Here is a 1,668-nt window from a genome sequence, read left to right as displayed (position 1 = left end):
CAGAGGAGACAAATTGCGCGTGACTCATCTTCTTTCGTGACGCAAAATTCTACCAATTGTCCTCCTTGGGAAGAGAAGATGCACAGGGAAGAACATGCGCTGCCGTCACTTTGCAAACTTTGGATCCACGCCTGCGTCTCCACATGGGGGTGACGAGACCGTCTTCAAATGGCTCACCGGAACTTGGACGGAGACGACTCCTTCCCGGCGCGGACAGGAGCAGGTGTCACCGAGGCAGGCTGCACCGGTCCCGGCGGAGGCGCAGCTTCAGCGCCGCGGACAGAGATCATGAGCGCAGTCGAGGATGAGACGTCTCCTGAGGGGGTCCGCCTGATGGGTCCCAGATCGTCAAGTGGACTGCATGGGGACGAGGAAGAGGAGGAGGACATCCATGAACTTTACTACCTAACCGAGGAGGACCTCTCCTCCGAGGGCTCTGGCAGCTCGGTGGATTACGGCTTCATCACCGCCGTCTCCTGCTTGGTCACCGGCATCTCCTTAGTGGCCATCTCCTACACGGTGCCCCGGGAGGCGCGCGTCGACCCGGACAGTGTTCCAGCCAGGGAGATGGAGCGCCTGGAGCGGGACAAAGCCAGGCTGGGCGCGCACCTGGACCGGTGCGTCATCGCCGGGCTGTGCCTGCTCACCCTCGGCGGCGTGCTGCTCTCCACCCTGCTCATGGTGTCCATGTGGAAGGGGGAGATGATGCGCAGGAGGGCCTTCGCGCACGCCCAACACACGCCAAAGTTGTACGGGTCAATCGGATGGAGGGCGGGGTCCGGTCCGGTTCGGGACTCTTGCACACATTTGTCGGATGAGGACTCTGAGTTGCTCAGCTGAGTTTGGATTCTGGGCTAAGAACCTTTGGTTTCATTTCGAGCTTCTGTTTGATTGAATGACCGGCCACAGCATTAGGTACACCTGTTGTCATTATGTCCACTACTTTAGCATGCTCACTTTTAACTGTACACGCACTGTACATTATGCTCTTATTTTCACCACATTAAAGCATAAAATGATCACTTTATGTGTGTGTTGTCATTTTTATCGCATGGAAATTATACAAAAATTATGCGAAAAGTCCATAAGGTTGCTTTTGAACACCCTGGAAGCAAATATATTATGTAAAATATATTACGTATAAATATATTATGTATTTTAAGCTGTCATCAAATAGTTTTCAATGAATACCTTGCTGAAAAGCACAGCTCATGAACAAATGAGTGGTTTAATGACCTTTAATTGTGTGACTCAGACTGTGTGTGTGGTAAATACTTGATATAAATAACAATTTATTCTGTTATTTGGATGCATTTGCATCATAGCTTTAAATGTCAGTGGACTCATGAGTCACCCAAAATATAAAAAGCATGTTGTTCTCTTCTGTTGCAGTCTGTAGTGTAGTAACGAGTACACAAAAAGTACTATATAACCACGCTTACTGAGACTAAGAATCCACTTGAATGTAAGTCTTTACAGGAAATGAAAGCTAAATCAATTGGACTGCACATTTACTCTTTGCTGTAATTGGGTAGTGACTTGGACACACACACACATGCAGGGTAGTGCCACAGGAGACCTAATTAGATGTTTCGGTTGAATGCCAGCGTTTAGGCCAAAGGCACTCGGGGGTGATGTTTGACGGCAGATGTTGTGTTGCTAACAGCG

The 1,668-nt window shown here is 49.4% G+C and overlaps 1 protein-coding gene across 1 annotated transcript; it reads left to right on the top strand.

The window, feature by feature from the left end:
* On the top strand, positions 1–994 carry LOC129173377 (transmembrane protein 74). The gene has a single exon (XM_054764227.1). It carries the CDS (start codon positions 169–171, stop codon positions 838–840), a length of 672 nt encoding a protein of 223 aa, XP_054620202.1. The 5' UTR covers positions 1–168; the 3' UTR covers positions 841–994.
* Positions 995–1,668: the final 674 nt, after the last annotated feature.

Source organism: Dunckerocampus dactyliophorus, chromosome 20 (assembly GCF_027744805.1).
Source record: "Dunckerocampus dactyliophorus isolate RoL2022-P2 chromosome 20, RoL_Ddac_1.1, whole genome shotgun sequence".
Classification (NCBI taxonomy): Eukaryota; Metazoa; Chordata; class Actinopteri; order Syngnathiformes; family Syngnathidae; genus Dunckerocampus; species Dunckerocampus dactyliophorus.
The sequence above is the reverse complement of the archived record's forward strand: the minus strand, read 5'-3'. Positions and strand labels throughout refer to the sequence as shown.